Source organism: Electrophorus electricus, chromosome 20 (assembly GCF_041902795.1).
Source record: "Electrophorus electricus isolate QZ-2024a chromosome 20, ASM4190279v1, whole genome shotgun sequence".
Taxonomy (NCBI): domain Eukaryota; kingdom Metazoa; phylum Chordata; class Actinopteri; order Gymnotiformes; family Gymnotidae; genus Electrophorus; species Electrophorus electricus.
Window position 1 is genome coordinate 3,418,332 of NC_137516.1, and position 11,669 is coordinate 3,430,000.

General features: G+C 41.6%; 1 protein-coding gene across 3 annotated transcripts in view; it reads right to left on the reverse strand.

Moving 5' to 3' along the window:
- Nucleotides 1-50: 50 nt before the first annotated feature.
- dbnlb (drebrin-like b) overlaps nt 51-11,669 on the reverse strand; it is a 17,823-nt gene continuing 6,204 nt past the window's right edge. The window contains exons 5-15 of one of the 3 annotated variants that reach the window (XM_081702974.1): nt 10,980-11,126; nt 9,560-9,637; nt 9,321-9,472; nt 8,362-8,416; nt 7,876-7,935; nt 7,541-7,655; nt 6,764-6,856; nt 6,138-6,209; nt 3,484-3,593; nt 2,170-2,245; nt 51-1,318 (exon numbers count right to left, since the gene is read on the reverse strand). In XM_081702974.1, coding sequence (XP_081559100.1) covers nt 1,182-1,318; nt 2,170-2,245; nt 3,484-3,593; nt 6,138-6,209; nt 6,764-6,856; nt 7,541-7,655; nt 7,876-7,935; nt 8,362-8,416; nt 9,321-9,472; nt 9,560-9,637; nt 10,980-11,126 — 1,095 coding nt within the window. In that variant the 3' untranslated portion in view covers nt 51-1,181. Of the gene's footprint in view, nt 1,319-2,169; nt 2,246-3,483; nt 3,594-6,137; nt 6,210-6,763; nt 6,857-7,540; nt 7,656-7,875; nt 7,939-8,361; nt 8,417-9,320; nt 9,473-9,559; nt 9,638-10,979; nt 11,127-11,669 lie in introns of all 3 variants that reach the window. The other 2 variants (XM_027024183.3, XM_027024184.3) reach the window with 2 other exon arrangements.

An 11,669-nucleotide genomic window follows, 5' to 3' on the forward strand; every position in this document is an offset into this window, starting at 1 on the left:
GATCCCCACTAGAACAATAAAAAAATAAATAAATCACACGGCAAGAGGAAGCATTTTAGGTTCCTTTATTTCACCTTTCTAGTTAAAGTAACAATTTTGCACACAGATTAGCTATTCACAATGATCTGCTTATATGAACCAATCTCCTGCAGGCAGCGCATCCACGCAGGTTAATATTAAAGATTTCTCCAAAAAACGTATTCCATTCGCTCCCTCACCATTCTGTTGGCACTGCCCCGAAAGCAATTACAGTGTGTGTTCTTAAATGGTGACGTTATGCCGGCGTAAATTAAGCAGACGTTTGCATCACACTGTAGAAACAGGCATTGCAAAGGGCAGCCCAAACTCTAAGGCAAGAAAATAATTATAGTTCCCTGAAACTTAGACAAAACAAACAAACAGAACAACCTCTCTCCATATTTCTGAGCGAGCAGGCAGGAAGGCTATGGTATTGAGGCCCTTGAGAAGTGTATGATGGTCATGCCTCCGGAATGTTAAGAAACGCAGTCGTATCGATTACTGCTTATTGATCCCTCAGCGTGTGCTTCTGCTCAGAACCCGGGAGAGGCAGAAAAGGTAAAACAAGGTGAGCTGGAACCACGCCGGTTCTGGTGCGCAGGTCGACGGCAGCACCAAACCTCTCTGGTCCACAGCGTAGTTCACCTTAAAGGTACAGTGTGTCACTAACTCCTGAAAATCTGAACTGCTCAAACAGGAATGGTTCCAGAAATGCAAGTAAACTTGGGAAAATAAAGGCGTAAAATATTACGGAAAAACAAGACGGGTGTTAATTTGATCCACGGAAAATTCAAGGTAAATGTGAAAAAAAAAACTTGAAACAAAGAGTTTACTGCCTCTCTCTCTCTCTGTCTCTCACTCACACACACACAAACACATTCTCGGGGCCTCATTTGGGTGTTGGCCACTGCACTCAGAAGCTACATTTTTTTAGACGTGGTTTGATAGAATCTTGAAATGTAATAAAAAACAGAAGTACATTAACTGATAGAATATCTTCATGGTTTCATGGGATATCTTTTTTCATTGGTGCATGATTTTTGCTTCAGTCTATCCAATCAAATATAATGGACCCATCCCTCTCACGACGAGAAAACTGTCAAATGTGGGTGAGGCAGGTTGATGTTGCCCAGATGTGATTGGGCGACCCACTGACAGGCAGGTTAGATCAGCTCAACATAATTGGCCGGGAACATTCCAAAATGGCCATCAGGACCATAGCCTCGCCACCAGCCTTCATCAATCATTTCAATGCCATTGATGAGATCATCTGGATCAAAAGAGATCTCTGTATCATCAGCTAAGGAGAGAACACACACACACACACACACACAGACACACGCATAGTTACAGGCTTCCATTAATTCACACCTTTCCCCATCTTAACTGTAATCAAATACAAATTCAATACAACAGTATTCAAACACAGATGAAACACAAAGGTCATTCCAAGCCACCTCACCTAGACCTCACAGTACATGTCAAAAATTTTCTTGGGCAGAAAAAAAACAAAAAAAAACCCTGAAGACTTTTATTAAATTCATGCGACCTTGTGATGTCCTGTAGCTCTACAAAATCCTGAGCTAAATTTTTATGTAAATGTCATATCTTTTTAAAGATGTATTAAAAAAAGTTTTAAGGAAACTGGAATAATCACTCTTGGGAAAATACAGTCAGAATATATTAAAGTGTTTTTTTTCCACCTCTGAAGTTGCAACATCTGTGACCTCATTATTTATGCAACACCAAATAACTTCTAGATGGGATACAACTATATTAACATTTGCCTGCAAAAAAGTAAAAACTAGTGATATTAATCTTTGTAAATGAAAGAAAACTTCATTTGGGTAAAAAAAGATTTATATTTATTAATTTGATTACTGTAAAACATTCAGCAACAAATATTTACATGAGTACATGTTGCAAATTTTCCTTTTATCCTCAGGGTTTCTTGGATGTTCAGTGAATAATAGACCATACATACAAAGAACTGCAAAAGTGATGAAACTTCGCACAGAGGGCCACATTCCTGCAGGGTTCTGCACGGCCCCTTGAAACTAATAGAGGTTTTTTTTTCCCCCCAGGGAATATCCATGGAGGTCTAGGTGAGACAGCATGTAATGACCCACACACACACCCTCCTGTACTTACCAGCCTGATAGTCATACAGTGCTCGGGCACAGATGCCACGGTCACCTGTTTCCTCGTACACCTTCAGTTCCTCCGCCTGACAGAGAAACAGGTGGCATCAAGCATCACAAACATGCAGCACACCTCCCAGTACAAAGACCAACGACGACTTCAGTAAGAACCCAAACCCCCGCCCCCCGCCAAAAAAAGCAACTCTGAATGAAGCTGAGCACTCACAAAGATATTTACCCTTCACACATTAGTTAGTGGATTTTTGATGTATTTGAGCACAGCGAGCCTGAATGTCTCCACTTTGTCGAGATGCAGGGGTCACGGCCAGCTCAGAGCCGTGACGATTAGCCACTCTCATGGACTTTCAGTGTCTAGAGTCACCAATCCCAGTCAAAGCCAGAAGCTGATGTCATCCTCAGCAGTGCAAAGTCAGAGTGTGTGAATTACTAACACTAAGTGACTATTAAGGCTATTTTCTGATGTATGTCTTGGTCTAAGTGCTTGATGTTTATGTAAGATTTGCACCTTTTGCTTCAGGGTTAAGAATGATCTAATACAGTTTGCTAAAACATTTCACACAAAAGGTTCTCTCCTTAATCTGCCATGCTGCGTTCAAGCGCCACGCTACTCGGGCGTTTCAGATAAGCTCCAGGCAGTCTGGCCTGCGTATAACTGCAGAGAACTCAATTCATTGCGCAGGAATAGAGACAAAGAACGTCTGTGGCGGTGAACGCAACACCACAGTGACTGTTGCACTGGAGAAAATGCTGGTTGCTAAAACACACACACACACACACTAGCGTGACTCCTGTAACTATGACTAAATCTATAGACGCAATACACATCATACATATGGATCTCTATGGCAAGAAATTCTGTAGCTGGGAATTTCCACACAAAATGTCTATGCAGCTTACTATGTCTAAAGATACTCTCAGTTCCCTTCATACTTCAGGCAAAGATGTCTACGTTTACTGCTCAAGGTGGACCTTTCTGCCGGTTGTCTCTATGGTTCATCAACCATATTTTTTTTGAATTCTTCTTAGTCTCTGAAGATGTCCAATTTTGTTCCTTACAGAGGGGTATTCCTCACCTACGGCCTCAGAAATGTTTTTAAAAATCTAAATATTCGTTCAAATCTGTCAGCAAGCTGCAGCGCTTAGCTATGTACGACCCAAGATACCACAAGCCCCTCAGAGGGGTGTGTGTGTGTGCGCATGCTGTACCTGTGTTTGCTTGTATGTGTGTATATGTGTGTGAGCTCGCTATACTTGTGTGTGTGTGTGTGTGTGTGTGTGTGTGTGTGTGTGTGTGTGGCTGTACCTGCGGCGGCTCCTCGTAAATGTTTTCTGGCTCTGTTGTGGGCTCACACTGTGCCGGCGGCTGCTTCTCCGTCGCGTGGGAGTTATACTGTTCACTGACTGGCATCACATCTGACAGAAAGAGAGAGTGTGAGGGAGGGAGGGTGACCGAGAGAAATAGAGAACGAGGGGGGAAAGATGTGAAGAGAGTTGGGAGGTATGGTGTCATTATTATTATTATTATAGAGGTATAGTGTTATTACTATAGAGATATGGTGTTATTATTATTATAGAGGTATAGTGTTATTACTATAGAGATATGGTGTCATTATTATTATTATTATAGAGGTATAGTGTTATTACTATAGAGATATGGTGTTATTATTATTATTATAGAGGTATAGTGTTATTACTATAGAGGTATGGTGTCATTATTATTATTATTATAGAGGTATAGTGTTATTACTATAGAGATATGGTGTTATTATTATTATTATAGAGGTATAGTGTTATTACTATAGAGGTATGGTGTTATTATTATTATAGAGGTATAGTGTTATTACTATAGAGATATGGTGTTATTATTATTATTATAGAGGTATAGTGTTATTACTATAGAGGTATGGTGTCATTATTATTATTATTATAGAGGTATAGTGTTATTACTATAGAGCTATGGTGTCATTATTATTATAGAGGTATAGTGTTATTACTATAGAGATATGGTGTCATTATTATTATAGAGGTATAGTGTTATTACTATAGATATATGGTATTATTATTATAGAGGTATAGCGTTATTACTATAGAGATATGGTATTATTATTATAGAGGTATAGCGTTATTACTATAGAGATATGGTGTTATTATTATTATAGAGGTATAGCATTATTACTATAGAGATATGGTGTTATTATTATTATAGAGGTATAGTGTTATTACTATAGAGGTATGGTGTCATTATTATTATTATTATTATAGAGGTATAGTGTTATTACTATAGAGATATGGTGTTATTATTATAGAGGTATAGTGTTATTACTATAGAGATATGGTGTCATTATTATTATAGAGGTATAGTGTTATTACTATAGAGATATGGTGTTATTATTATTATAGAGGTATAGCGTTATTACTATAGAGATATAGTGTTATTATTATAGAGGTATAGTGTTATTACTATAGAGATATGGTGTTATTATTATTATAGAGGTATAGTGTTATTACTATAGAGATATGGTGTTATTATTATTATAGAGGTATAGTGTTATTACTATAGAGATATGGTGTCATTATTATTATAGAGGTATAGCGTTATTACTATAGATATATGGTATTATTATTATAGAGGTATAGCGTTATTACTATAGAGATATAGTATTATTATTATTATAGAGATATAGCGTTATTACTATAGAGATATGGTGTTATTATTATTATAGAGGTATAGCGTTATTACTATAGAGGTATGGTGTCATTATTATTATTATTATAGAGGTATAGGGTTATTACTATAGAGATATGGTGTTATTATTATTATAGAGGTATAGTGTTATTACTATAGAGATATGGTGTCATTATTATTATAGAGGTATAGTGTTACTATAGATATATGGTATTATTATTATAGAGGTATAGTGTTATTACTATAGAGATATGGTGTCTATTATTATAGAGGTATAGTGTTACTATAGATATATGGTATTATTATTATAGAGGTATAGTGTTATTACTATAGAGATATGGTATTATTATTATTATAGAGGTATAGCGTTATTACTATAGAGATATGATATTATAGAGGTATAGTGCTATTACTATAGAGATATGGTATTATTATTATTATTATAGAGGTATGGTGTTGTTATTACTATTATAGAGATATGGCATTATTACTATTATAGAGGTATGGTGTTATTACTATTATTATTATATTATTATTATTATAGAGGTATGGTATTGTTATAGAGGTATGGTGTTATTACTATAGAGGTATGGTGCCATTACTATTATAGAGGTATGGTGTCATTATTATAGAGGTATGGTGTCATTATTATAGAGGTATGGTGTTATTATTATAGAGGTATGGTGTTATTATAGAGGTATGGTGTTATAGAGGTATGGTATTGTTATAGAGGTATGGTATTGTTATTATTATAGAGGTATGGTATTATTATTATTATTATTATTGTTATTATTATAGAGGTATGGTATTATTATTATTATTATTATTATTATTATAGAGGTATGGTGTTACTATTATAGAAATATGGTGTCATTACTATTATAGAAATATGGTGTCATTACTATTATAGAAGTATGGTATTACTATAGAGGTATGGTGTTATTACTATAGAGTTATGGTGTCATTACTATTATAGAGGTATGGTGTCATTACTATTATAGAGGTATGGTGTCATTACTATTATAGAAGTATGGTGTTATTATAGAGGTATGGTGTTATTACTATAGAGGTATGGTGTTTATTATGCAGATTAATTCTTATGATCGTCACGATTTGCAGTGTCATCCTTTGTCCACAGGGTGGCACTTGCTGAACAGTTAATAATAATTTAGCATGGTGTGTAGCAAAATAATGAAGATGAAATACTAGCTCTTAATAAGGAACAGAATGGACATTAGTAGGGTGGGTGTGTGTGTGTGTCCGTCCCCCACCTTCATACTCTGCGTCATCTGCTGGCTCAGGTTCCTCATACTCAGATATGGGATTCTCCTCAGGCTTTAGCTCTACTCACACACACAAACACACACACACACACACACACACACACACACACACACACGATATTTATGATAGTGTATAAATGACTCCAACAGAAATGAGAATACTGATAGACTGCAGATGAACGGAGGGGTCGCGTGTGTGTGTGCGTGCATCGATATCTGAGCTGGTGTAGTGGAGGTATATGAACACTGAGCAGGAAAAGGCAGGAGGGAATGGTGTAAGAAGAGACACTCCACACAGGACACACTCCTCACACTCCACACAGGACACTCCCACACAGGACACACTCATCACACTGCACACAAGACATGCAGTGGTATTTGACTGTAGATCAGGCCAGCTGAATGTTATTTGTGTGTAAGGAGCTATGTGTATGTGTTACGTGAGTGTGCGGAGTGTGTGTGCATGCATCTGTGTGAGTACAGGTGTAATTATTTTACACCTGTATTATAATAATAGCAGTATTTTCAGTAGAGGCTTATCCCTAGCAGCACCTGAACTTTTAGATGAGTGTACGCAGGTGTGTGTGTGTGTGTGTGTGTGTGTGTGTGTGTACCTGCAACTCGTACAGGTGAGACTGGGCACAAAGGGGCGTGAGGTGGCTCTGGCTCACAAGGCTGCTTAGACAGAAAAGGGCTTTTCAAGCGCCCTGACACGGACACACACACACACACACACACACACACACACACACAAAAACAAAAAAACAGACGCACGCACGCACGAGGACAGACAGGGACGCGTGCACGCGCGCACGCACACACACACACACACACACACACACACACACACACACACAGATTGAAAAGAGCTAGAACCAGGCTGAACAAGACTGGGGCTTGTAGATACACATCAAACAAAATAAGAGACTCAACCAGAGAGCAGGGATTAGTATTAGCAATGACTGACAAAGAGAGAGAGAGAAAATGCACCAATGTTCCTGTCTGACAGCAGACAACAGATATCGCTTCATGAAGACCCGTTTATATATTCCAGACCACTAATCCCCACAGATTGCAGCATCGTCTGTGTCAGGCTAGGCGCGTTTAGGTCTCGCGCGAGTATGTGAAGGTTGCAGTTCAAACGCTGGGTCTCGCGCTCAGGTGGAAGAGGACCCGCACAACCCAGCACGCACATGCAGAAATGCTGATGTAAAAGGCTCATGTTAGCAGAGCAGAGGGGTTTATGGGAGGGTGCGATTGAGCAGGTGTGTGGGTGGGCGGGGCTGGTGGGCAGCCAGAAATGGCCAAAATGGCCTCATTATTTCTGATGTCCTAAGAAACATGGGAAAACGAACCATGGCCGAACCAGACGGATCGTGGGCGTGTCTAACCTGGCTGTGGGCTGGATGGGGTGGGGTCTGCACTGCTGGGTGCCACGCCTCGCTCCCTCTGTTGGAACATTTCTCTGGGGTTCACAGAACGCTGGGAGATCAGAGCAGCAGCCTCCTGAGGAGCACGCACGCACGCACGCAGAAATTTATCAAGCATTACGACACAGTAAATACACGCAAATGCACACAAGCACACAATATGACAGAAAAGAGGACAGAACGGAGAGAAAACATTACTAAGGCAAACTGAAGAGGAATGCTGAGTGAGGAAGGTTTACGAAGGTTTACGAAGGCACCGCAGCAGAGAGCCGTGATCAGCGCGTGCGCACACTCACGTTTGCTTTCTCCACTGACATAGCACGCCTGTATCCTTTGGACGGTGCTTCTCGCGCCTCCTTCTACCGGAGAAACACACACACTTTAAAAGAATCTCACACACACATATATGCACACATGCCAGCGGAGACAGAGGATGGCACGTGGAACATTTCAAAACCTATTTTTTAAATCTGCCTCCCCGTCAGAAGCTCTGCAACCAAAGCTGAATTACGGGACATTAGTCGGGCAACGAGGCAGCATCCATCACAGCAGCACCTGCTGGTGTTCCGCTTATGCTTCTGAGAAAACTGGACATGTTGGGAAAACGTGCAAAACCGCGGGAGGTTTCACACAGGCACGTAATACTGCTAAGGACACCACTGATCTATACGCGAGTTCTGAGCTTCGCTTTCAAATATATTAATTTTTTGGAAGGGGTGGCAGGCAGGAAAATGCATGGTGTGTGTGTGTGTGTGTGTGTGTGTGTGTGTGTGTGTACTTACCAGCTGTTGTTTCTTCTGGTTCTGAGTCTCTGTCTCAAGCTGCTGCTGGTACCTCCTGAAACTCAAACACAACTTTATCAACCCCGCAACACACACGTACAAACATGTATGCATGTGTACACAAACAAGAACATGCACTCACATGCGTCTCTCTCTCACTCACACACACACACACACACACACACACACACACACACACACACACACACACACACACACACACACACACACGTGTATGAACACACTGAACAAATGCAAGCACAACCACATGGCCTAAAATAAATCTTTTTTGATCTTTATATGTCACCGCTACTAATTCCCACTACAGAATGCTTGGACTGCACCAAGCTGGGGGTGTAGAAGCAGCCGACACAAGTTGAGAATCTGCTTTCAGTGCAAACAATAAATCATCTTCCTGTGCTGCACTTCATCTTATCCAGCTCAACGTCCTCCATCGTGTTCACTACTGCAAGACTACATTTTTGCAAACATTGACAATGGGGAGGCGAATGTTACAATCACTGTCGAACTGCTAAAGTGGACCTTACACGCGTTCTGGACCTGCCCAGTGTCATCAAAGTTTTGGCAAACTGTCTATCTGAGGCATTTCAGCTGCAAACATGGCCAAATTTGGTATTTACTACATTTGGGTTGATTAAGCCTTTTTGGAATCTGAATGTTAGCATTAAAACAGCTATTGCCTTTGCTCCACATCTTGTGAGATGAAGGATATTGAAGGATAGTCGCTCTACACTCGGCTGGCCTCACAATGGCTGTGACCTTGTGCTCTTCTTTAGGCTTGAGAAGATGAAATTGTCCTCTAAACAATCATATGGGAAATGTTCAAGAGCTCAGGACCCTGCGATGCTGCATTTTGAAAAGTGCTACACTAAGCTTGAATGGATACCCGCCTCAGCGTGCGTGCGTGCGTGCGTGCGTGCGTTCTCTATCTCGTCCACCTCTGCTGGTCAATCTGCGACGCTCTCTCCGTGGCCTTTCTCTCTCGCTGTGCTGCCTCCTCCGCCTCCCGCTCCTTCCTCTCCGTCTCCAGCCGCAAGCGCTCCTCCTCCGCCCTCATCTTCTCCTCCTGACGCCGTTTCTCCTCGTCTTTCTGAGAGAGAGAGTCAAAACCGGTGAAACCCAGGCCCCGCCCAACACGCGCCTCCCGCACGGTCAGGGTCTGTGTCTGGACTTCTACCTCTGCCTGTGCCCAGAAGTTGTCCTTATTGGTCCTTTTGATCTCCGACATGGCGTTGGTCTTCTGATACACCGACCCCTGTGGGAACAAAAGGACCTCGGATAAGAAAGACTAGCGTGAACCCAGTCAAGCCTGTGCGTGCAGACATTTCAGTATTGCCCTCCTGAGGGCACGCGAACAAAATCTCTTTTAACGACAAACCACACGTGTATGCAGCCAAGCAGTTCTGAAAGATTTCTTTTTAAGAAATAACAAAAGAAAAGTGGAGTGCTTTGGAGGGAGTGACTCGTCGTCGTAAAGGACCTCACAGGCCGCCATCTGACCCAACTGAAACGGGTTCACGCTTGCTTTTAAGGAAAATCGGAAGTACATGAGAAATGAACTGAAACAAAACAACCCTGTTGAAATAAACCCGACTAAGATATACCAGCCGCCAGCCTAGATACGATCAGCTAAAATATGTTGATCCACTAACCACCATCTTCAACTGCTTCTTTAGCTACAACTGGCACTATTATACAGCCTTTTGACAGTATAGCAGGACAATGTGATCACGCGTGGCTTCCCCACTCTTATAATAACGCTGGTGTTGTTTCTGAAGCCTCATTTGTTGGAGTGTGCAGATGACAGAGCTCCACCCACAGCAGGCTTGTAACAGAACTCTGCATCAGCTAATACCTGCATGATTAGGGTTCAAACAGCTCAAACCTGCAGAGCCGACGCATCTCTATAGTTAAGACCCTATTCAATTCACGGGAAAACCTGGCTAATGGCACAGAACTGGTGTCTCAGAATTGGCAGATTTCATGAATGATGGAAGATAAATGCTACATTTGACGGCAAATATTACCACGCAGCTACATGGCTAGGAAGGTAACAGCCTCTCCAGGCTGTCCTGCCACACTAATTTAACAGAGTGGTAAGCGCTGAACGACACGAGACAGCGTTGAGCTTCATGTGCTTTCACTGAGGTGAAACCGCTTGTCTGTGCTTTGACTTGTGCGTCTCTCTGCGCCTCACAGAATTTGTCGACAGGCAGCGCCGTGCTAACGTTATATTAGCCAGATCCTAACACTTCCAAAACACGATGGCAATGTTTGTAATTCCAACAAAAAGCGTTGCATCCGATTTCACACGTAAAGCTTGATTTTATGGTGTGTGATGCGACTTCCACAGCCATGAATTTGGGAAGGCCGTAATTATAGTGCTGCGGTGTGTGTGCACGCGTTTGACACACACCTACACACACACAATCACCACAGGGTCCTGCAGCTCCATGTCTCGAGAGCGCTTGGACTTGTGTGTGTGTGTGTGTTTGTGTACGTGTGTGTGCGCACATGTGTTCACTCACCACAGGTCTTCGCAGTGGCTTGTACGTGTGTTTGTGTGTGTGTGTGCGCGTGTGCGTGTGTTCACTCACCACAGGCCCCTGTGGCCCCGTGTCCCGGAAGCGGTTGGACTCTTTGTGGAAACTGTAGTTGGCTCCTGATGCCTTGGCCACTTTCTGCATGATAGCCTCGGGCTCCACGTCCTCTTCTGCACGGGCATTTATGGTCACATGCGCTCCCTGTACAAATCCCAACATGCCAACACACACACACGTGTACATGTAGACACACTCGCGCAACCAAAATAAAGACAGAATAAAGCCAACTCTGCAAAGACTCTGCGTGTTTTTGAACTACAGGAGGAGTCTGCAGCTGTTGTTTACACCAGACTGACTGATCTGCTGACGAGATCACATGCACACACGGCCAAATCAGGGCTGGACAAACATCTTACTGTGATGTTTCTTTCATTTACGTTTCTGAATAGTTCACAGTAGTTACATAGTAGTCCTTAAAATACTTAATATAGCCCATAATGACTCTCAATACCCCATAAGGACAAACTGAATTTTAGAATACAATTTTGCAAATGTATTCTAAAGGAACAACTAAAATTTTGCATCGTACATAAGTATTCAGACCCTTTGATATGACACTTGAAATGCAGCTCTGTGGTCCTCCCATTTGTCTTGATCATTTCTGAGATGTTTCTACGCCTTGATTGGAATCCACCTGTGGTAAATTTGGTTGATTGGACAGGATTTGGAAAGACACAAACTTGT